General features: G+C 43.9%; 1 protein-coding gene across 3 annotated transcripts in view; it reads left to right on the top strand.

Moving 5' to 3' along the window:
• The first annotated feature begins 1,256 nt into the window (after positions 1–1,256).
• Positions 1,257–19,952, top strand: part of TRIM67 (tripartite motif containing 67) — a 45,880-nt gene continuing 27,184 nt past the window's right edge. Inside the window, exons 1-7 of one of the 3 annotated variants that reach the window (XM_024203867.1) lie at positions 1,257–1,375; positions 1,420–1,447; positions 1,479–2,123; positions 8,749–8,844; positions 14,645–14,767; positions 16,144–16,254; positions 18,880–19,039. In XM_024203867.1, the coding sequence (XP_024059635.1) occupies positions 1,257–1,375; positions 1,420–1,447; positions 1,479–2,123; positions 8,749–8,844; positions 14,645–14,767; positions 16,144–16,254; positions 18,880–19,039 (1,282 nt within the window). Of the gene's footprint in view, positions 2,124–8,748; positions 8,845–14,644; positions 14,768–16,143; positions 16,255–18,879; positions 19,040–19,952 lie in introns of all 3 variants that reach the window. The other 2 variants (XM_024203866.1, XM_024203865.1) reach the window with 2 other exon arrangements.

The following is a 19,952-nucleotide window of genomic DNA, read 5'->3' on the forward strand; positions in this document are numbered from 1 at the left end:
GGAGCACCCACAGGGACACATATATCGAATAAACCTCAGTTACTGCACAAGGTAAGTAACCTTCTCTTTTAAAACAACCCACAAACATTTAAGTACAAAAACAAGAAGTCTGCTGGTGGGATGGAATTTAATATGAATGTGACTTTTAAACAAACTATCTAGTAAATAATGATGGGACTCACAAAACCGTATTATCTACCCAAAGTAGTGAAATCGTTTCTATTTATAATCTCTTCATTCTGTTAATAAACCACTAAACATATGGAGCGCAAACAAAACAGATGGGGGGATTTCCCACCACTGGTTTCTTTCTTATAATGATGGTTATTTTCAATTCACAAAACTCTCAGCTGTCATCTCTGATTTATTTTCTCAGCAAATTTCGGTTTGGGTTACATTGCTACTAGCTCTGGTGCATTTCTTTACTCGTGATTCCCACTCCCACTGCCTGTGCATGGAGCAGCCAACCAAGATTCGTGCCTATAATAGCCCCCTCCCCCTTTGCATTATTCTCTCTAACAATGCCTGAACGTTTTGTGGTTCGCATTTGGGTTGGAGCATGATAAGAAATGTATCGAAGGAAACGTATTATTCGTTTTGTTATTCGCTTTCAAGCTTCCTCCTTTTCTCAGTTTTGTCCGTTTGGGGGCGGGGAAGCTATTCGGGATAGAAGGCGCTCCCCCCCCCACCCCCGCCCTCAATGTTTAATCCTCTCTATTAATAATGGATTTTTTAAACCTATAAAGCCATCCCAGCACAGCCCCTTTGAAAGAATCGCTGTCTCCAGTCTCGGCCGGCCAGCGAGCCATCCCTTATTTGCTGCACAAACTGCTCCCGCCCTTTGTCCCTCCTCTCCCTCCCCCGCCCCCGTGTACTACTCGATGCAGTGGGAACCCAGCCAGCTCCGCTCCGCGCGCTGCACACACACCAAGGGCGAGGAAATTGCCTTGCAATAAACAATAGCCTCCTGTCGCTGCACCGCCAGCGCCTCCTGCCGAGGTCAGCCCCTCGGGAGCTGTCCAGCCCCGCCGGGAGCGCGCCACTCCGCAGCTGCAGCCAGAGGGGCGGCTGTGTGTGCAGCCTGGCTTGCGGAGCTCCGCCGCCTCCGCCCAGCCAGGCGCTGTCCCTCCCCCGGGGTGCTGAGCCGGAGCGCCGGGGGCCACCCTGGGGCATGGGAAGGGAAGGCGGCAGCGAGCGCCGTCCTCGCCCCGCGCCCCGCCTCGGCGGGCCTGTCTGCTGACCCGGCCGGCCAGGCCATGGAAGAGGAGCTGAAGTGCCCGGTGTGCGGCTCGCTGTTCCGGGAGCCCATCATCCTGCCCTGCTCCCACAACGTCTGCCTGCCCTGCGCCCGCACCATCGCCGTGCAGACGCCCGAGCGCGAGCAGCACCTGCCCGCCTTGCTGCAGCCCCGGGCCCCAGCGGCGGCGGCAACCGCGGGGGCGGCGGGGCCCGGGCCGGCGGCGGGCTCGGAGGCTGAGTGCGCCGCGGGGGGCGGCGGCGGGGAGCACGCGGACAAGCTGAGCCTGCACAGCGAGAGCGACAGCGGCTACGGCTCCTACACCCCCAGCCTCAAGTCCCCCAACGGGGTGCGGGTGCTGCCGCTGGGGCCGGCCCCGGCCGGCTCCTCCTCGGCGGCTCTTCCCCGCGGGGCGGGCCCCAGCTCGTCCCTCACCTGCCCGCAATGCCACCGCAGCGCCTCCCTGGACCCGCGCGGCCTCCGCGGCTTCCCGCGCAACCGGCTGCTGGAGGCCATCGTGCAGCGCTACCAGCAAGGCCGGGCCGCCGCCAAGTGCCAGCTCTGCGACCGCAGCCCGCCCGAGGCGGCCGCCGTGGCGTGCGAGCAGTGCGAGGTGCTGTACTGCGCCGCCTGCCAGCTCAAGTGCCACCCGACCCGGGGGCCCTTCGCCAAGCACCGCCTGCTGCCCCCGCCCAGCCTCCCGGGCGGGCCCGGCAAGGCGGTGGGGGGCGCCCGCAAGTTGCCCACCTGCGCTGATCACGAGCTGGAGAACTACAGCATGTACTGCGTGAGCTGTGGCACCCCCGTCTGCTACCAGTGCCTGGAGGAGGGCAAGCACGGCCAGCACGAGGTGAAAGCCCTAGGGGCTATGTGGAAACAGCACAAGGTAAGCCCAGGGGCGTAGGGGTGCACCCCTGACCCAAGCAGCACGGCCCTGCCTTCATGGCCAGGGGGAAAGTCTCTGATCATTAGCTCCACTCACCTCTTCTCCAGTGCCCTCCAGCTCGGGACCTCCAAGCACTTTCCACAGACTGGGGCTCTGTTTTGGCTTTTGCAACCCTCCTCTGCGCCAAGATCATGCTGAGGTGGGAGGAGACAAAGGTGGCTCTCAGCTACCTTTACTCCTCCCCCATTCCTGGAGCAGGCAGGGGGTTGAACTGGCCCTTTGCTCAAATTAGAGCAGCCCCAGGACTGCTGCAATTTATGCTGTCTAGAAGAGTCCCCTAGACAACGTTGGTTCTGGAAAGCCCCCGGCACACCCCTGAGACATTCCCAGAATGTCTCCTCCCAACTCCAGCCAGCCCCAACACACCTTCTGTGCAAGGGGTGTGGGGGGGCTGATATAAAGCTGGCTACACCAGATATACCCCACCCAAGATTCCCCTGTATTGGAGGAATCCTGTTACCCCTTCAGGGCAGCCGTACAGTCACTTCATGCCACCAGAGTAACACAGTGTATCTTTAATGGGGCCCAGGATCTAGCCCCACAATGAGGAAGAAGTATTCTATGTCAGTGACAGTTCTTGTTGATGGTAGTTAAGGATGGAGAAGGTGAGGGTCCACATTAATCCAAAAACTAGTGATGGTAGTGTTTGGTTAAGGGACAGATGAAGGCTTGGCCAGTTCAGAGATTGCTACAGTCTGGTTCACTCATCCCTAGTATTGATACTCATTGTAATTTGAACCATTCAGGGAACTTGTCTGGAGGCTTTGGGAGATAGTACTTTCACATAAGAGGGGGTTTTCTGATATTTGTGTGCAAGATGGAGCTGCTGGGTAGTTTGATCATGCAATCTTTTTATATAAAAAGCTGGGGTGGTTTCATATACTTTTTGGATAGAGACCAAGAGATGATTATTTTAAAATTGATTTGAAGCTTGTCAGTCTTGCCAGGAAGCCTGAACACTGACTTGATTAAGAATTAATGATTAATATTTTACATGTATAGAGTGCTTGTCATCCTCAGCACATTACAATTATCCATATAGCAGCACTGAGGAGGGTCCCTCCCTCATGAAGGGAGAGCACCCGACTGCTACATTCCTTCAGGTGGGGCAGCTTGCTTCCTTCTGTTGGCTACTGCAGAGGAAAGGCTTGCCTCCTCCCTATTCCCTTTGGTATGATTAGCACCTTTGGGGGGTAATGAGAGGGTCTGTGATCATTTTTGGCTACTGCATAGGGGTAGAAAATGCATCACTTCTTGTGCCCTGATCCCGGGCTCCCCACACAGTAATGCTGATGTAGAACACACAGGGCTTCAATTTGTAAAGACTCATGAAAAGATCCCACATGGCATCAGCTGCACAGAACTTTGTTTATTGATCAGAAGAATGAATGAGTGAATCAGCCCTGATAGTACTTCAATTTGTGTTTCAACAGAGTTAAGGTATTTCCAGCTAAGGACTTACTTAGACCACTAAACCATCTCCTGAATAACTTGATTTTTTTGTGTTCGGGAGTTAAATTCACTTGACTCATAAGCTTTAGGTCATGAATTCACAGCTTTTGCCATTTATGCTAATTGCAGAATCTGATTTTGGGTGGAAAGTCTTCATTAAGGAGTCTACTGAACCCCTGATGAACAATGATTGATTTCAATATGCAGAAGTGGTTAGTGTTTTGTAGATTGTGAAGCCAGTTTGTGTTCAACTAGAGTCTACTTGTGTTACAACTGATTAACGCCTTTTGAAATGGTGTGATAAACTGTGGTGCTGATCAAGATACATTGTAAATCATTTCTCATTCTTACAAACTTTGTCAGAGGAATGAACTAAATTCTGTTGTTTTGTGTTTTCACTGCATTTTTGCTCCTGAGAGTGTGTCCGCACAGAATGTGATTTTCCCTTGTTATATATAGTTTGAATGTTATGATAAAGGTTCTAAAGGGAACAGTAAAATAACCTAAAATTAACTAATTTTTGTGACAGTAGTAATCTTTTCATGTCTTGTAAGTTTTAATTATCCTAGAACAATATACTTGGCAGGAAATAAAAATATTGAAACTGCCAACAGGAGCCAGTCTAACCCCTCATTTCATGTTTATTTTCAGATAGTTGGATTTTGGAATTGAATATTTGTAGTTGGACCTAAGTAAGTTTTCAGATGCAGTAATTTACACTTACTGCCTCCTGGGTCCTGTAACTTTGGCCAACCATAAATTAAAGTGTTGTATTTAGAATTATATGGCAAATTTAATTGTTTGTACATGTTATTGCTAGATAGTCTAGCTCATCCGCCATGAGCATTTTGTAGTCATATTAGTTTAATGAAGATACTTTCCCCTAAAATATATATAGGAATCTGCCATAAGTAAATTATTTTGGAGAAGTTAGAAATTATGTAATATACGAACACAGAGCCAGCTCCTCAGTTGGTATAAATCAGTGGAGGCTCATTGATTTATATCAGCTGAGGTTCTGGTGGGAAGGCTTTAAAGGGATTGATCAAAATTGTGTTCTCCTATTGTTGGAGGGAAGGATATTGTACTTTGTGTATGTACAGCACCTAGTATGATGGAGCCATGATCACATTTGGGATCTCTAGGCTCTACTGTAATACAAAAATATTAATAATATTACTGACGATAGATTTAAATTTGTGGGCCCTTTGACTCACAGGTATGAGGAAGCACAGTGAACAAGTCTCAGTTCTGCAACTTCTGTTGAGTCCTGCCATGTAGATCAAAAATATAACTATTGTGCATGTGTGATCTTGTAGTAGAGATGACATCAGGAACTTTAATTGGACAGGTGTTTGTTTAGGACACTGATGCATAGGGAGATGAGCAAGTAGTTGAGGGAAAATATTGGAGTAAGGATGCATCTTTAGAAGGTAGACCAGAATTGCCCCAAACCCCTACCCTCAGGAGCGCCACCAGCTTTTCTGCCACCCTAGGCGGCGGAAGGTCCCGCCCCGAAATGCCGCCCCCCCACAGAGGCAGCGGAAGGTCCCGCTGCCTAAATACCGCTGCGGTCGCCACCCCCCAAATTGTAGCGCCCTAGGCAACTGCCTAGGTCGCCTAATGGATTGCGCCGGCCCTGCCTACCCTCCATTCCCAGAAACTTGGAAGCTCTTTAAGAATTCAGAGCCTGGATCATATGATGTAATCAGTAGTTAATCTGCTATGATGATAGATGGAGAAAAAGAAAGGTAAATGAGCAATGAACTTTTCTTTTGAAAAAGAATGATAGAATTATCTGTCTCATTTTCTAAAATCAGGGAAGACATCAGTCTTCTATGCCTAGCTAGATTTGATTACTTGTCCTCCTTGTTATCTGTCTGTTACTGTATTTGATAAGAGTATAACCTTTTTACCCATCTACAGAATCCTTATTTCATTGCTGGACCCAGATATTAAAATTAAGATCAATGTGGATAGAACAACATTTGTCAGGAATTATTAATTGTCATGGTTAATGGAGCTTGTAACTTGCAGTTCAGCTTCAAGCAAATCCTTCCACCGTTTGAAAGAGAGCTCTGAGTGTACAGGGTGCATTTTATAGTGGCTTATGGAGGTTTTAGGCATCTGAATCCATTTTGTTTTAATGGAAAGTACATGGCTAAATCCATTTGCTTTAAAAACTACCCTATAAATGTTTTAATAAACAAGGCTATCATCTCTAAATGGGTTTAGTGATCAGAAAACTGGCTTTCATATTCTACTTGCAGTAGCACAACTACAATTATTTAATGAGTGAAAAAGTTTGGTCAAGTTATTTGATCAATTTCTTTATCAAGTTTATGTACAGGGTCTTCTTCATGGTGGCTATATATGAGGAGCTGAGACTGAATGTGCTCAGTTACATTAATATCCATGTAGTTGATGATTGCTCTGGATTGACTCAGAATTTAATGGCTGCCATGATAACTAGGGGACAATCCCCAGTTTTTGGCCCCATCCATACTGTGGGATGCATTGTGCTCTGATGTTGGGGATGGGATTAGATGTTGGAGTGGTGGCAATTATATTTTTGTCATGGACTAACTATAGTCGCCTTTGTTTTGTGGCTGAGGCATACCTGTCCTGTTGGGACCATTCCACTAGCCACTGATTGGCAGAGCACATCACACTCCAGCCCCACTCTCTCCTTACTTTGTTACACCATTCCATCACATTCCCACCTGGTGCTGGCAAAAATATGTCCTGTTGGTGAGGTACAGGCACGTGACCAAAAGGAATGTAAAACTGGGGGAATCTTCACCAGCCCCTTTGTGATGCTCTGGTGGTACACAGGGACCTTATCAAGGGATAAGGATTTGGTCCAATGAGCCTGGTAAATTTTTGGACCAGACATTGTTACTTCAAATTTTGTGAAATGCCAAGAATTTGAGTAGGAAAAAACACATACATAAGTACTGACAGCAATAATGTAATTATTATAGCTCTTCCTATTAGATTAGTTACAAGTTAATTGTAGTAGAGGATATTCTATTTTCAAATTTGGTACCAGTACAATACATGTAACTGGGCTTAATATGGAACATTTCCATGAAGAGAAGGGTAAACATTAGGGTTGATTCTTCTTTAAGCCTTCAATGCTATGTCCCATTATAGGCCAATTTGTGCCTACTCCTAATGTGGCTCTCTAAGGTAAGACCCTCCTGTGGTTGTGTTAGAGCTTCCTACCTCATCAGTCAAAGCATAGGAAATAGAGCAGAAGGAGCAGCGCACCCAATGTCTTCCCTCTCCCAGTTGACCATGTGCATAGGGAGGGAGGGGCAGAGGACGGGTAGAGCAGGGGAGGGGTTGGGTAGAGCGGAGCTGGCACAAGGGGGAAGTGAGCTGTGCCCTTGTCAGGGTAGCTGTAAATCACTTCCCCTCAGGAGCAAGCAGAGAATAAATGGTAACTTCGACTCATATCTACAAAGGTACGTAGGTGCCTAAACAACAAAGTTAGGTATCTAAGTCCCAGTTCTGGCTCCACTGCGAGCCACAAAACTCCTGCCAAACTCTGTAGGTCCCTGAATTCACTTGGCACCTAAGATTTTGGAGTAATCTACCATTTTACTGTAGATAAATATTTAAACAGCTACTGAGGTAGAAAGAGAGAGAGAGAGAATACCTAAATACCTTTGTGGATCTGGGCCTAAGTGCTAACATTGTAGTAAGAGACCAATGGCAAGATCTTAAGCTAGTGTAAATTGGCATAGCTCCATTTGCTTCAATGCAGCTACATCAATTAACAGCAGCAGAGGATCTGGCTCATAGTATATTTTCCACAAGCTGTTTTAATGAAGCACTGCTGGTTGATATAGTATTGAAAGAGTTCCTGAGGTTACATCAGCCATAACATAACACAAAACATAGTGCTGTTGACAATTAGACAGTTTTGCTATTCTGCATCTGTAGTATGTTGGTTAAATATACTCTAGAGCCTGATCATGCAATCTTATCTGTGAGGGGGCAAAGGTCATTGAAGCTCTATGCAGGGGCAAGGGTCTGCTTCCATGGATGCAATTACAGGACCAGGGCCTTCATGTGTACTTTTCAGAGAAATAATTTAATGCACTTTTGTGTGTGTTACATCAATATGGTTGTGTAAGATACTGCACGTGTTTAAGGTTGTTATCAAGTAAACAAGATGGGTGAGATAGTATCTTTTATTGGACCAACTTCTGCTGGTGAAAGAGACAAGCTTTCGACCTTACAGAGAGCTCTTCCTCAGCTGTGGGAAAGGTGTTCAGAGTATCACAGCTAAATACAAGGTTATCAAATGCCATGTTTTATACTTTGAGGAATAATATGTGGTCATGTAAAGATAATTGTAGTACATATGCACAAAGGGGTGGAGTTAACATTGCTTAGTCTTGTGGCTAGAATTCTAGTTCAAATATCATGTAAAATTCACCTGTTTAAGATAATGTTTTGTTTATGAATAATTTAAAGTTGTCATACAATGGTGAAAGTACATATTTTTTTTCACCCTCTTGTAACTCAAAATGAGTAAAAGAATTCTTCCAGAAATATTCACCTCTGGGTTAAGTTGAAGAATGGATGCTTTCAGCCCCCAAATAAATTTTTACACAGTGTTAAAAGACTATACAAACAGGGGTTTGTAATGAAAGTTCTAATATATTTTAACTGTAGCTGACACTACAAAGTTTGTAAAAATTTCAGGTTTAGAGTTAAGAAATTGCTAGTTTAGATATCATTTGGGGATTTTTCAGCATGACAGACACTATGTAAATGTAAGATACTATCATTTCAATGCATATGTGAACAGTTTCAGGCTTTTGTAAGTGTTGTGACTTAGCTAGTCATTACATTTAATTGGAAAATGGAGACAATAACTGACTACCCACACAGAGATTCACCCTTACTAAATCTATTACAATTGAAATCCTAATTTATTCTTTTCTAGCACAAATCCTCTGTGCAAGTAAGAATGCATGTGACGCCAAGTAAGCCTTTTAACATTTAATTGTAAGAAGTAAGGATTAGTATTTGCATTTTTTTGCAATTCATTTGCATTTTATCTCTAATTTTTCATTTTAAATTCTGTTTCTTACAGACACAGTTGTCTCAGGCTTTAAATGGTGTTTCAGATAAAGCAAAGGAAGCTAAAGAATTTTTGGTTCAGCTGAAAAATATATTGCAGCAGATACAGGTAATTGTATACTACTTGTTGTTTTGATAATACAATAATCATTAGAGCTGAGTGCATAATTTATTTGATGACTTTAGTTTCTTGCTGTTCACAGATTGCCTGGAATAACATACTCTTTTCTTTAATGTATTTGTTAGGCAAAATTATTTATCAGCTAATGTCTACAAATATTTGTTGGCCTGTAGATTATATGCCATTTGTTGCAAGAATTGGAAATTTGAACTGTGTTGTTTAGTTTCTGATTAGACTCATTGGTTGTATGGTGTGCTTCTGTTCACATACTGGATGAGTGTAATTCTTAGAGTCAGGTTTTTGGTAAAAATACTAATTTTTACAAATTCCAAACTTACTACCTGTGAATAGTCTAACATTTGCTTAAATTATGCTGTTTCTGAGAATATTCTTCTATTTTAATTGTTAGGATATTTGTGGAAAGTCAAAATACAAAAAGTGCACAAGAACTGCCAAATGAATGTGGGGAGGGAGGGGGTTTGAGTGGAAATTATTGTTGTGTATGTTTCTGTTCAGCTCTGATCATTGGATTTCGACTCATTACATTGAGCAAAAGACTAATTTAAAACACACATTTATATTTGCACTAAAAGAGCACAAAACCAGTGTGAAACTCAATTGTTTTTTTCAAGTGAATATAGGCTCATGAAAGTTGCTGGATATTGGGAATTTTCACCTCTCTGTCTACCCATAGAACAGGTCTGGGACATGCAGCAGCAGTGCCTGCTTCCCTATACTGACTCACCAGGGCACTAGGGGAGGATTATTATTGTTCTAACTAGTGATTTTTTCTAGCATGGCTTCTATGATCTACCCACTGTGTGCTGTCTGCTTTACTTCTGGCCCTTTGGTCATCAGTGAGCAATCCCCAGTTCCTGCTTTGCGCAGAAAGGGAAGGCAGGAGTTTGAGAAATAAATATTTGATCTAAAATTAAATTATTTTAAAAACCCAGATTGAGTTTATACCACAAATGCTGCCAACATATGCAAAGTGCCACAGAATGCTGTATCCCCCACCATTTGCATTCCTCTGTTGCTCTGCTAGAAGTGCCAATAAGGGAGATTAACTTATTTTTTTAAAGTGATATGGATAACTGACTGATAGGAACTGGCCTAAATCACCAATTCATGTCTCTTAGGCCACCAAACAGCTGTCAGATGGTAATGAACTTCAGCCACTCACTATACACATTGAACAGCTTTGAAGCAGTGAGCTGCAGGTGAAGGACTCCATAGTCCATTGCTGATCCACTGGGTCACCTAGCTCTCCTCAGTAGCTACTTTTACCCTTTTGAAACCTAAAGATGAACATTTACAAATATTTAAAACTGTGCTGTAAAATCCTTTAATGCATATGAACAGAAACCCTGGCAAATTGTTATGCATAATGGTACTGTTGTAATTAGAGTCGAATGACCAGGAATTGTCTGTTCTGGTATTCGTGACTATGAGCCCCTGAATCTCCACCCCATGTTACTAAAATCCTAGAGATGAACCCAAAGTAGAAACCTGCAGCTAATCCCCACCCTCTGAGTTTTGAGGAAATTTGAATCTGGAGTTGGACTGAACTCCACATCATGGGCCCATCTCTATAATGGGTCTAAACCGGAACACAAAATCTGAACAAATCAGAACACTGGGAATGTTTGGATTCAGATCCATGGCCTGAGCTGAGAAGCATGATTCTGGTTGTCTCCAATAAATACCTCAGTACTGGCAGCCTCCCACTTTCACCCCTCAGCAGAACTGTCTTACATGCAAACATTTGCTCAATGGAGTTAAAAGATATGTAGTTTTTATCATTGTATTTAAACACCATACAAGCCAGACAGCAAGTCAAACCCTTTACTCCCTTGCTTAGCAAGAGAGAGCTGTGCTCTTACTCTTGGGTTCACGGACTCCTTTTTTTTTCTCTGCTCTTATTTTTTTCCCTGACTGTGGATTTCTGCTTTTCTTCTCTCCTTTTTGTCTTCTTAGGTTACTTTCAAGTCCCTTACACTGTTTTTCTTGCACTCTTCAAAACCTGCCTGATTGCCCTCACTACCTCTTTCCTGACTCTCTAAGGGGCCTTGTTGCTGTCACTATACAATTCTCACTCTTCTCCCATCTGCTGCAAGAAGTACTGGGGGGCGGGGGGTTGTAGTCCCCATGACAGGAGCACCCACAAGAGCACTCATTCTGACTCAGATTCTGTGCAGAAACCAACGTTTCCCTATCATCTTGTGAAAGACAAAGTGAAGGCACGGGGGGTGTAACCCAAGTAGAGGAGGGACAGATACAAGCAGAAAGGGGCTGGAGCTAATCCGTGGTCTAGTTGTAGCTCATCTAAGTTCAGCCCAAGCTTGGTCCCTTGCTTCCCACTGCTAGCAGAGAACCATGGGTGATTCTCACAGGACTAGTCTGCACTGAAGCATACACCACTGCAGCTTCACTGTTCTGGGACATAGCTCTCTTGGGTATGTCAGCTCAAGCTACACTGAGCCTGCAGTATAGACCTAGCCAAAGAGGCAGTGCATTCAGCTCCCAGGGAAAGAATGTTCTTTCTCTCCTTAATCAGAGAGGGGGCTGCATGAATCATGGCTTAGGGCAGGGGCGGACAAACTTTTTTGCCTGAGGGCCGCATCGGGTTTTGGAAATTGTATGGAGGGCCAGTTAGGGGAGGGGGTTGTGGCCCACCCCCTCCCATCCACCTCCCCAGGACTCCTGCCCCATCCAACCCCCCCATTCCCTGATGGCCCCCCGGGACCCCTGCCCCATCCACCCCCCTCCGCTCCCTGTCCCCTGACCACCCCTGGGACCCCTGCTCCTGACTGCCCCCCACTGCCCCATCCAACCCCTCCTCTCATTCCTGACGGACCCCCCCCCCGGGACCTCTGCCCCATCCAACCACCCCTTCTCTCTGACCCCTGACTGCCCCGGGAACCCCTGCCCGACTGCCCCCCACCGGCCCATCCAGCCCCTCCTCTCATTCTTGACTGCCCCCCCCGGGACCCCTACCCCATCCAACCATCCCTTCTCCCTGTCCCCTGACTGCCTCCGGAACCCTTGCCCCTGACTGCCCCCCGCCACCCTATCCAACCCCTCCTCTCATTCCTGACTACCCCCCCGGGACCCCTGCCCCCATTCAACCCCCTTGTTCCCCGCCATCTGACCGCCCCGACCCCTATCCCCGCCCACCCTCCCAAACTCCCCTGCCCTCTATCCAACTCCCTGCTCCCTTCCCCCTTACCGCGCTGCCTGGAGCACTTGTGGCTGGCAGCGCTACAGCCGCACTGTCCGGCTGGAGCCAGTCATGCCATTGCCACCGCGTAGCACAGCACTGGATCAGGCCGGGCTCTGCAGCTGCACTGCCCCAGAAGCTCGCTGCCCCACCACCTAGAGCATTGCGCCAGCGGCGGAGCAAGCTGAGGCTGCGGCGGAGGGGGAACAGCAGGGGAGGGGCCGGGGGCTAGTCTACCAGGCCAGGAGCTCAGGGGCCGGATGTGGCCGGCGGGCTGTAGTTTGCCCACCTCTTGCTTAGGGTGTGAGGATGAGGGTAATAAAATTTAATCTAAAAACAGAAGTAGATTGAAATAAATAGAGGGGAAGAGAAAAGCCAAAACAAAGGGAAAAAGATGGGCATAAGTAACGTGTGCATGTGTAAGGGATAGCTATGCAGAGCCTGATTCTCCTCTCACTTACACTATTTTTACTGTAAGGTAACTCCAATAACTTCAGTAGAGATATTCCTGATTTGCAGCAGTGTAAATGAGAGCAGAGGCTTGATGCTGCTCTAACATTGGTGTAAATCAGGAGAAACTGTCAAAGTCAATGGATTTACACTGGTGCAAAAGGGGTATAAGAAAGAAGACAATTGGACTCACTGACTATAGAGCTAAATTTCATTTTCCTTTCCTATCTAGATGTCCCTTCTGTCACTTGAATAAGGTCAACAGGGAAGATCGAGAATAGAGGGATTTGGCACCAATGCTTATTGCTATCCCAAAGTAGGGATACTTTGTAGAAGAGATGGCACTTGCATCTTAAGACAAGATGCCTATTTAAACCTAATTTAGCTTGGCAATGGCTCCAGAATAATGAACTAAAATTGGCAAACCATCTTTTTCTAAAACTGATTTTTTTCCAGAGATAAAGAGACATACATGTAGTCCCTAACATAAACAAAGCAGTGTGTATAACCCATACATACTGGGGCAGCAAATTGTGCACATTCATAGATTTATATTTAAAGCCTAAAATCATTCAGGAATTCATTCCTGGAAAAGTAACACTTGTGGTTTTAATAACTGATTTCAAAGAGAACCTTGTCAGAGAAATGGATAGGTTAACGGTCTAAAAATACTGTAAATCCTTTGGTAACTTTATCTCTCTATCATCACTGGGCCTAATTTTCCACTGCTTTTCACTTTGGAGTCATTTACTCTAATGCAAAGTGCATGTAAAACTCTCCCCATCAGACTGGTAGTATTTCACACCCACTTTGCACAGGTGTAAATGCCCACATGAGGTGAACCAGCGTTTATATCTGTTGACAGATGAGTTCTTCCCTGAGACTCTCTATTGATTCAGTGGGATTTAAGCTTAAAGTTAAGCACATGCTTAAGTGCTTTGCTGAATTGGGGTTCTAAGCAGAATACAATGGAGAACTTTGCCAGTTATACTTGTCCTGGGAAAACTGACTACCACAGTAGCCTGTTAGACGTGGATATCAGTGACTATATCAAATGTAGAGAATTGTCCTCCAACCTTTAGGAAGGCAATAGGACAAATCTAATTTTGGCCAAGTGGACAAATCAGATTAGTAAAATATAATCCAAGGGGGAAACAGAGAGAGACATTGATTTAAATGGGATTTAAGCACATGCTTAAAGTTAAGCACACTAAAGCTTAAGTGCTGAACTGGGATTTGGGGAGAAGCTGGTTAGGCAGCCCAATGTCTCCTGGAAACAGGAGCATGAAGGCTTCCTTCCCCTCCTCAAGAGCAGCTGCTTAGCTTGTATGATGACTTCCATTTAAACCAGTCTTATGTTGTGAATTCCATGGGAGTGAAATTCACCTGTGTGCAGAGGACCAGCCCAAAGCCTAGTGCTATTTAAATCCCACTTAAGCTCTGACTAAAGTGCTGCATAGGCCTTCTGCTGGTCCTCTGTACAGAAGTGAATTCTACTGCTATGTGACTAAAAACTACAGTGTATTATTTTTAAAAGGCTAACCAAATTCATGTTTCCAGGGAAGATGTAAGCATGTGCTAACTACAAGAAGCTCAAAAAAAAGTGCTCAGGTTAAAATTGTTCCTTTCATTGTGCATATTGCCCTCCGCCTTCATCTTGAGGCAATATACCACAGTCTCAAGAATTATATTTATTCTTGGTTTATTCCCCTTGGGATCAGTCTGTGGACTCCATTCTGCTCAAGTTACTATGGTGCAACCCCCCTGATTTCAGATGAGTTTCAGTGAAGTAACTGAGAGCAGAATTTGGAACAATATTTTAAGACTACATAGAGACTCTCACGCATTCATTTGTCTGGAAAATGCTAGTATATTAAGGGGTTACAATAAATCAATTTTGTAGCATGATCATCTTGACAGTGTCCCTTAAGGCATTTTATAGCCAGCAGTTGTTAACAGTGCAATATGTAATGGAATCACAAAGGAAACATGAAATGCCAAACTCTTGAAAGGAAACATTTTCTAAATGTAAAACGTGTATATTGGTTTGGGTAAATAACAGCTTTTACTGTAAAAAATTCATTTTCATAAATGCATATGATTGTCACCTTCTTCTAGGAGAATGGGTTGGATTATGAAGCTTGTCTGGTTGCTCAGTGTGATGCCCTGGTTGATGCATTAACTCGTCAAAAGGCAAAACTGCTCACAAAAGTTACCAAAGAGCGTGAGCACAAATTAAAGGTGAGCACAACTATTCTGAGTTGCAAGCATTCCAGAGAGTGTGGCTACAAATATTTCTATTGAAGTGTTTCTTTAGCCTAGAGTTAATGCACATTAGGCTAAGTCCTGAAGCCCTTATTCAGTTAAAATTCCCATTGACCAGATCTTGAAGTCCTTATTCAGGCCCCAGTTTAACAAGATACATAAGCATGACTTCAATGGAATTATTCATGTGTTTAAAGTTAGGCATGTGCTTAAGTAACTTGCTGAATTGGTGCTTCAAACTTTAGGCAATACTCTTATTGAAGTTTATGGGTCAAATCCTGACAGGTGCTAAGTAATCGCAACTGATCCCACTGAAATCAACGGGCAGTTCAAGCACTCATTACCTCTCTGGTTTTGACCAAGTGGAAGCAATCTTGTTCGGGAAAGGACTGAATAAAAATTTCAACATTTAGTCCATTTTTTTAAACCTTCAGAATCTCAAGTATCTGTGAGAGACATCCTGAGATCCTCTTTCACTCTCTTCTCAAGAGAAATAAGAGAAAAGGGAAGGAAAGAGAAAATGTAATTGGCTGATTGGAGTGGTGGTTAGTAGGGTTCTTTGTGGTGAAATTTCATGCAGCTCATAGCTCTGTATTTGAAGATATTACAAGTTCTGGGTGCATTACAAATATTTTAGATTTTTTTCTATTGTCTGATTAACACAATGTAGAGGGAATGGACAGACTGCTTCAGCTCGGTGTTCTGGGAACCCCACTCTCACAACTTCCTAAATTTATGGTGTCCCACTAAAAGGCCTGATTCTCCTCTCACTTACACCATTTTTACCTTGAATAACTCCATAGACTGCAGTGGACTTACTCCTGATGAGAGCAGAAACAAGTCCAAAATTGCGGAAAAATGAGAGATGTGCCTTTCTTATTCTTTTCCTCTGGATGAACAAGGGTCTACTGTAAATTGTGAAGGGAATGATAGAATATAGATGGACTAGTAGTCCTCATAGTTATCCTGTTTAATATATTGGGTTTAAATTATTTTGTTATTAAAAGCTCAAATTTTAATGGAAGTGTGATTGCATGTGCAGTGAACAAATTCTACACCCATTTGATCCTAACTCCTTCAGCCATGAGCAGACCTGGGTATTCAACACTTAATCTGCTCTGATAATTGAGATTGCCTGTACATGACATTTTGCCAAACTAATTATCAGTATTTACAATACAGAGCAAAGAAGTGTAGCTGACGCAGATGGGGTAATACCCATATGACAGCTAAAACAAACATAGCTTTAACACTCTCTTCCATTCACTGCTGCTGCTGCTTCTGAAATAATTTACTTGATTCAGTGAAGGCTGAGACGATTATCATAAATGTACTGAGGTTTTCATTTGCAGGTTGTTTGGGACCAAATAAATCACTGTACTCTGAAGCTACGTCAGTCAACAGGGCTTATGGAATACTGTCTGGAAGTAATCAAAGAAAATGATCCCTCTGGTTTTTTACAGGTATTTTCTTTTTTACTCTTGTGAAGAAACAAAAAGATTATACTGGAATGTAAAACTTGCTATGGTGGAGTGTTTAGCTTAATGGCTTGGAAATGGGCTCTGGAGTCTGTCAGCTGCAGGTTCACATTCTGTCCTTGTCAATATAATACCTAGAAATTATTACAATTTGGTGGCTAATATGAAATGATTTTGGTGGCATCTATGTATTTCCCAATAGACAAGGGTCTGCATGACCCAAAAAAACTCCAACATAATTGGTACTCTTGTTGGTAGTTTAAGCAGAGGCCAAGATTTGAATGGACATGGAAGATCAATTTTCCCCTTTGCCCAGCCCGCTCTCTTTGCAGTGGAATGGGGTAGGGGACCACCAGGGAACTGGTTATGGCTTCCTGATTTTTGCACCAACCCAGTCCTAGTGTCAGTTAGTTAGAGCAGCCCAGAGACCTTACACCATTGATACTACCAAGCCTCCAGCTTGCTCCTGATATGTCCCCTTCCTGGCACCATACCTCTCAACTGTCAAACCTGCCAAGTGTGTGAGTGCAAAATGAGTGCCAATTTTGATGCAGCTATGAAACACCTATCTTGTTGCATGTCAAACCTAATTTACAGATGATGATGTTTTCTAGATTATGAGACTTCATTTAAAGCAGCATTTCTCAAACTGGGGTCTGCGAAGGTACTCCAGGGGGTCCACCAGCCCCGCTGTTCAACTCCTCCCCCTCCCTCCCAGTGCCTCCTGTACGCAGGGGAACAGCTGTTCAGCGGCATGCAGGAGGTGCTGGGAGGGAGGGGGAAGAGCGGGGACGGGGCATGCTCGAGGGAGGGGGCGGAAAGAAGTGGAGAAGAGGAGGGGCAGGGGTGAAGTGGGGCTGGGAAGAGGGTGGGTCCTTGGGGGAAGGGGTGGAGTAGGAGCGGGGCCGCCTGGGGTTGAGCAGGGGATTCGGGGGGGAGGGGTCTGTGAAAACTTTTAAATCAAAATGGGGGTCCTCGGGTTGCTAAAGTTTAAGAACAGCTGGTTTAAAGGATTATTTTCTCACTATGTGAATTAATTAAACCACTTTTAAAAATGAAAACTGGGAAATCAAATTCTTGTCACATGCAGCCATAAAGTCCCCTAATCTGAGGCATCATCAGGATAGAACCCTGGAGTTCTAGATCCTGGGCACAGACCTTTACCACTTCAACTAAAGATGTAATTACTGTTCTCTCTGTGGACCAGCCTCTAAAGGTGGCCTTGACAGTGGATTACACAACTCTTCACTAGATAGCAGTTAATATTGGAGATGAGGATGGTTGGTTCTATCCCTGACTCTGGGAAAGAAACATGATGTAATGTTTGGAGACAGGAAAACCAAAGCACATATTTGGTGCATTCTGCTTGAAAGGTAATATGATTGAGTGGCTAGTATTTTTATCTCCGATATCAGAAACCTCAGTTTTATTCTTTCTTCTGCTCCCAGATAACCCATGTAGGGGTATAAAGGATGGGGGTTACAGGTACCCCTACATGGGCAATTAATCCATAGCACAGTCTGACCTCAAATTAACACATGGAAAAGTCTAAATAGTTTCTTTGATCCAAACTACAATTTACCATGGTATTTTAATAGCGCTAAATCTGAAATCCTTACTCAGTCTTCACTGAAGCTATGTGCCAAACTCTGAGAGGTTCTGAACATCTGCAGTTTCCTTGTCTCAGGATTTGGCCTATTGGAGTTTTGCCTCCGCAAGAACTAAATAATAGCTGAATAAGGATTTTGGGGATGATCCTGAGTCAATTACAAAAGAAAACATGGTGACCAGCAGGTGTCTTCTTCCTCCCTTTGCCAAGTGTAAAGAGTTACTATCTGATCATTTAGGCTCAGCTATTATAATGAAATCCCCATACTGACATGCTTTCTTCTGACTTTCTCTAGTTTGCCATTCAATATGGATTTATTAAGCTGTTTCTGAAAATTATAAGATCTTTTCATGGTTACCATTACAAACCCAACAGAAGGGGGTCAATACTTATCTTGGCAGTATTCATCAAGGCCTAATAGCTTGTGGTTGAACTAGAGCAGAGCTTTAAGAGTGGCATCCAATCTTAATTTAATGGAGAATCAACCTCATCCTTTGGAGAGCTGTTCCAATGTTTAATTCCCCTCACTGTTAAAAATGGGCACCTTATTTCCAGTTTGAATTGAAACTAGCTTCAATTTCTGTCTGCTAGACTTTGCTAAATTAAAAAGCTTTCTAGTGTCAGAAATCTTCTCCCTTCAATTCACGGAGATTAAACAAGACATCAAGACAGCTGCTGTGTAGATCAGAGAGGAAACACCACTTTCTGTATGGCTCTCAAGCAGTTAAGATACATCCCCAGCCCTGTTCCACAAAGCTTCTTTTCAAAGAAAACTAACTTTTTCAACTCTCACAGGGGATTTGCTTTGAAAAGACAACACGGGAAGATGCAACACACATGGAACTCACATCAAAATTACCATGAGCCCTGCTTCAATTAGGCCATGAGGCTCACAGTCACCTTGTATGATATAGCATAGTCATTCAGGTCTGTCACTTCTAACTTATTCTGGTCTATTTTTGCATTTGCAGTTTCACTAAAAGCCTAATGTTCTTTTTAAGATTTCAGATGCTTTAATCAAACGTGTTCAGGTGTCTCAGGAACAGTGGGTCAAAGGAGCCTTGGAACCAAAAGTATCAGCTGAATTTGACCTGACTCTGGATAGTGAACCTTTACTACAGTCAATTCACCAGCTGGATTTTATTCAGATGAAATGTAGGGGTGAGCTTTTGTGATTTGATTTTTATTTTATTTTTCATGTCTGCTTTGAAACAGTGCTGTAGAGGGGGAGGTGAAGGAAGGTGGGGAGAAAGAGAAACTAGTCGCAATGTATGGATAGTTATTTTTGTCTTCTCTTAATCAAACATGAATTTACCAAGGAGTGCTTTCACCTCACCTCAAGTGACCCAGACAAGCTCAGACAGTGAAATTAGGTGAAGTTAAAGATTTGAAAAGATAAAAGTTTCAGACAAAGACCATCTGTCTGTTTTGAAGGTGGTGAAGACATTGGTGTCAATATGAACTTGAAAACAACTTAGCTCCTTTGTGTAGCATTAACAAGTTTAATACAGTTAATTAAAAATGAGTTGCCGATAGGGCTGGGTGGAAAACCACAATTGCCTTTTATGGACAATGTTGAGGTTTCAAAATTTTATTGTGAAAACATGGGCAAGAAGCCAGCCCTGAAGAGCCAATAGGCTGGGATGTGGGAGACTCAGGTTCAAGTCCCTGCTCTGTCTGAGTCACAACTGGGTCAGTGCTCTACCCACTGGGCTATATAGTCAGTATCACTCTGGAGCAATTGATATTGAATGATTTATACAAGGTGGAACAGTTTCAACAGGAGAGAAAGCACAAGACTGACTATATAGCCCAATGATTAGGACATTGACTTGAACCCCAGTCTTCCATATCCTAGATGAGTGCCCTAACCACCACGCTATTGGCTACTCTGAGTGAACTTGCTCGTGCTCTCTCTCTTTCTCCCACCCTCAAACTTTTGTCAAAACTGATCCATTTCCACAAAATGTTTTAGGTTTTGACAAAACAGCTTTTTTTTTTTTTTTTGGACAGAAAACAGTTTCATTGAAAAATTTTCAACCAACTCTAATTACCAACGTGTCAGCAAGAGTAT

The sequence above is a fragment of the Terrapene carolina genome, unplaced genomic scaffold (assembly GCF_002925995.2).
Source record: "Terrapene carolina triunguis isolate 2854851 unplaced genomic scaffold, T_m_triunguis-2.0 Scaffold85, whole genome shotgun sequence".
Classification (NCBI taxonomy): Eukaryota; Metazoa; Chordata; order Testudines; family Emydidae; genus Terrapene; species Terrapene triunguis.